A 2,041-nucleotide genomic window follows, 5' to 3' on the forward strand; every position below is an offset into this window, starting at 1 on the left:
TGGAATGGGGTGGAGTACTAGTGGTCAGAGTGTGCCGGGTTCGTTGCGGAGCTCGCGACCGGCTCTGCCAAAAGCGATCCATGTCTCTTTGACTCCCCACACCCCACCCCTTCCCTTCTCCCATCACACTTCCGTTCGAGACACACACACACACCCTGTCCGCTTCTCCTATCCTATATAAACGCACGTCCACCGCTCCCTGTTTTCTTCATCCTCGTTCCCTTGCACTGCGCCAACAAACAATTAACTACACTCTCACTCTCACTAGCTAGCTAGGCTAGGCCAAGATGTTGAGGATGCAGCAGCAGGTGGAGGGCGTGGTGGGCGGCGGCATCGTGGCGGAGGCGGAGGAGGCGGCGGTGTACGAGAGGGTGGCTCGCATGGCCAGCGGCAACGCGGTGGTCGTCTTCAGCGCCAGCGGCTGCTGCATGTGCCACGTCGTCAAGCGCCTCCTGCTTGGCCTGGGAGTCGGCCCCACCGTGTACGAGTTGGACCAGATGGGCGGCGCCGGGCGGGAGATCCAGGCGGCCCTGGCGCAGCTGCTGCCCCCCGGACCCGGCGCCGGCCACCACCAGCAGCCGCCGGTGCCCGTGGTGTTCGTTGGCGGGAGGCTCCTGGGCGGCGTGGAGAAGGTGATGGCGTGCCACATCAACGGCACGCTCGTCCCGCTCCTCAAGGACGCCGGCGCGCTCTGGCTCTGAGCCGCGAGCTGCATTGCTTTGCTGTCTCGCCGGCCGGCCGGAACCGATGGTGGTGATCAACGGCGGCGTTTACTTTGTGTGTTGGTCGTCTTTTCTTTTCTTTTCTTTTCTTGTGCCGTGCCTGTGCTGTGGCTGTGCGTGGGCGATGGATGGACGCGTGCGTGCGTGCGTGCGTTGCATGGTGTGTTGAGCTTCGCTGGCTAGTGAGATGTAGATATAATTAACAAGGAAAGCTCAATTAGCCTTGTCAGTTGCGTGTGTTTGTTTTTGTAGGTGATGCTTATCTAGTTAGAGAGTGGAGGGATACTAGCCATCAGATCAGACCAACAATGTAATGCAATGACGCCTAGCAAGCTAGCCTGCACATCGTGTTATTATTATCCTGAGATAAATCAAGTATCTGTCCACCGTAAACCATACATACTATCATCTCTATGCATGTTCGTGTATACTGCTACCTACTCAATTGGACGTTTTGATGGGTATACATGCCTCGCACTCGCATGCATACTTGTACTACTCCTAGTAGAGGAAAAATAATCCTAATAAGAATATAGTTGTTGGAGGTGTAGTAGCATTTTGTTGGTGGAAAATTGAATTTTTTTTCGAGGGTACAAGGAAAATTGATTTTTGAATTGATGGAGAGTGGGAAGATGCGTCCACAGAAGGTGATGGTACCGGTACGTACGCACGCAGTCGCAGATGCCAGACGCATGCAGCAGCAGAGCAAAGCACCATGAAACGTGACTTGCCTTTTTTTTTAGGCTTGGTTCAAAGGCGTGAGGTAGCAGAGCATAGCATGCATGCATGAAGCGGTTGCCGTGAGATGCTTTAACCTCACTCTACCGGCTAGTTTTTAGCAGACGCTTTTTTGTTGGTCATGGCCGGTAAGAATGCTGAGGTTAGCTAAAGACTAGATGTCGCTGGCAAGCAAGCATACGGTTCGTGTGACGATCCACAATGAACTCATCTGCACTAGTAGTAATACAAGCGATATTTTAGGCACGGTTATTTGCTACGCGTCATGATGCTTTGACACGTAGTAGTACTAGCTAGAAGAAGGAGAAAAATCTCCCCGGAAAAAAATGAAGAAAAAAAACAACATGCTAGAAAAACTATACAGCATTAGGACTGTTGGTCGTGATACATACAAGTATGTAAATATGTGCCGGTCAAAGCAAAGTGGTAAGGCTTCCGGCAAAGAAAAAAAAAGGATGCAGTATGGTAACGCTGGCTTTGAAATATGGGTGCACAGCACAGGCAAGGCGAAAGAAAAAGTTGGCGCAGTGGATGTAGGCATGGCATGGCATGGCGTGATGAGGATGAGTTTCCGTGAATAG

The 2,041-nt window shown here is 52.0% G+C and overlaps 1 protein-coding gene across 1 annotated transcript; it reads left to right on the forward strand.

The window, feature by feature from the left end:
* The first annotated feature begins 201 nt into the window (after positions 1 to 201).
* LOC123041254 (glutaredoxin-C9) lies at positions 202 to 1,120 on the forward strand. Its single transcript, XM_044463905.1, has one exon. It carries the CDS (start codon positions 288 to 290, stop codon positions 699 to 701), a length of 414 nt encoding a protein of 137 aa, XP_044319840.1. The 5' UTR covers positions 202 to 287; the 3' UTR covers positions 702 to 1,120.
* Positions 1,121 to 2,041: the final 921 nt, after the last annotated feature.

This window comes from Triticum aestivum, chromosome 2B (assembly GCF_018294505.1).
Source record: "Triticum aestivum cultivar Chinese Spring chromosome 2B, IWGSC CS RefSeq v2.1, whole genome shotgun sequence".
Taxonomy (NCBI): Eukaryota; Viridiplantae; Streptophyta; class Magnoliopsida; order Poales; family Poaceae; genus Triticum; species Triticum aestivum.

What these genes read in the sequence shown, in the direction of transcription:
- LOC123041254 (XM_044463905.1), top strand. Translation starts at nt 288, where the DNA reads ATGTTGAGGATGCAGCAGCAGGTGGAGGGCGTGGTGGGCGGCGGCATC.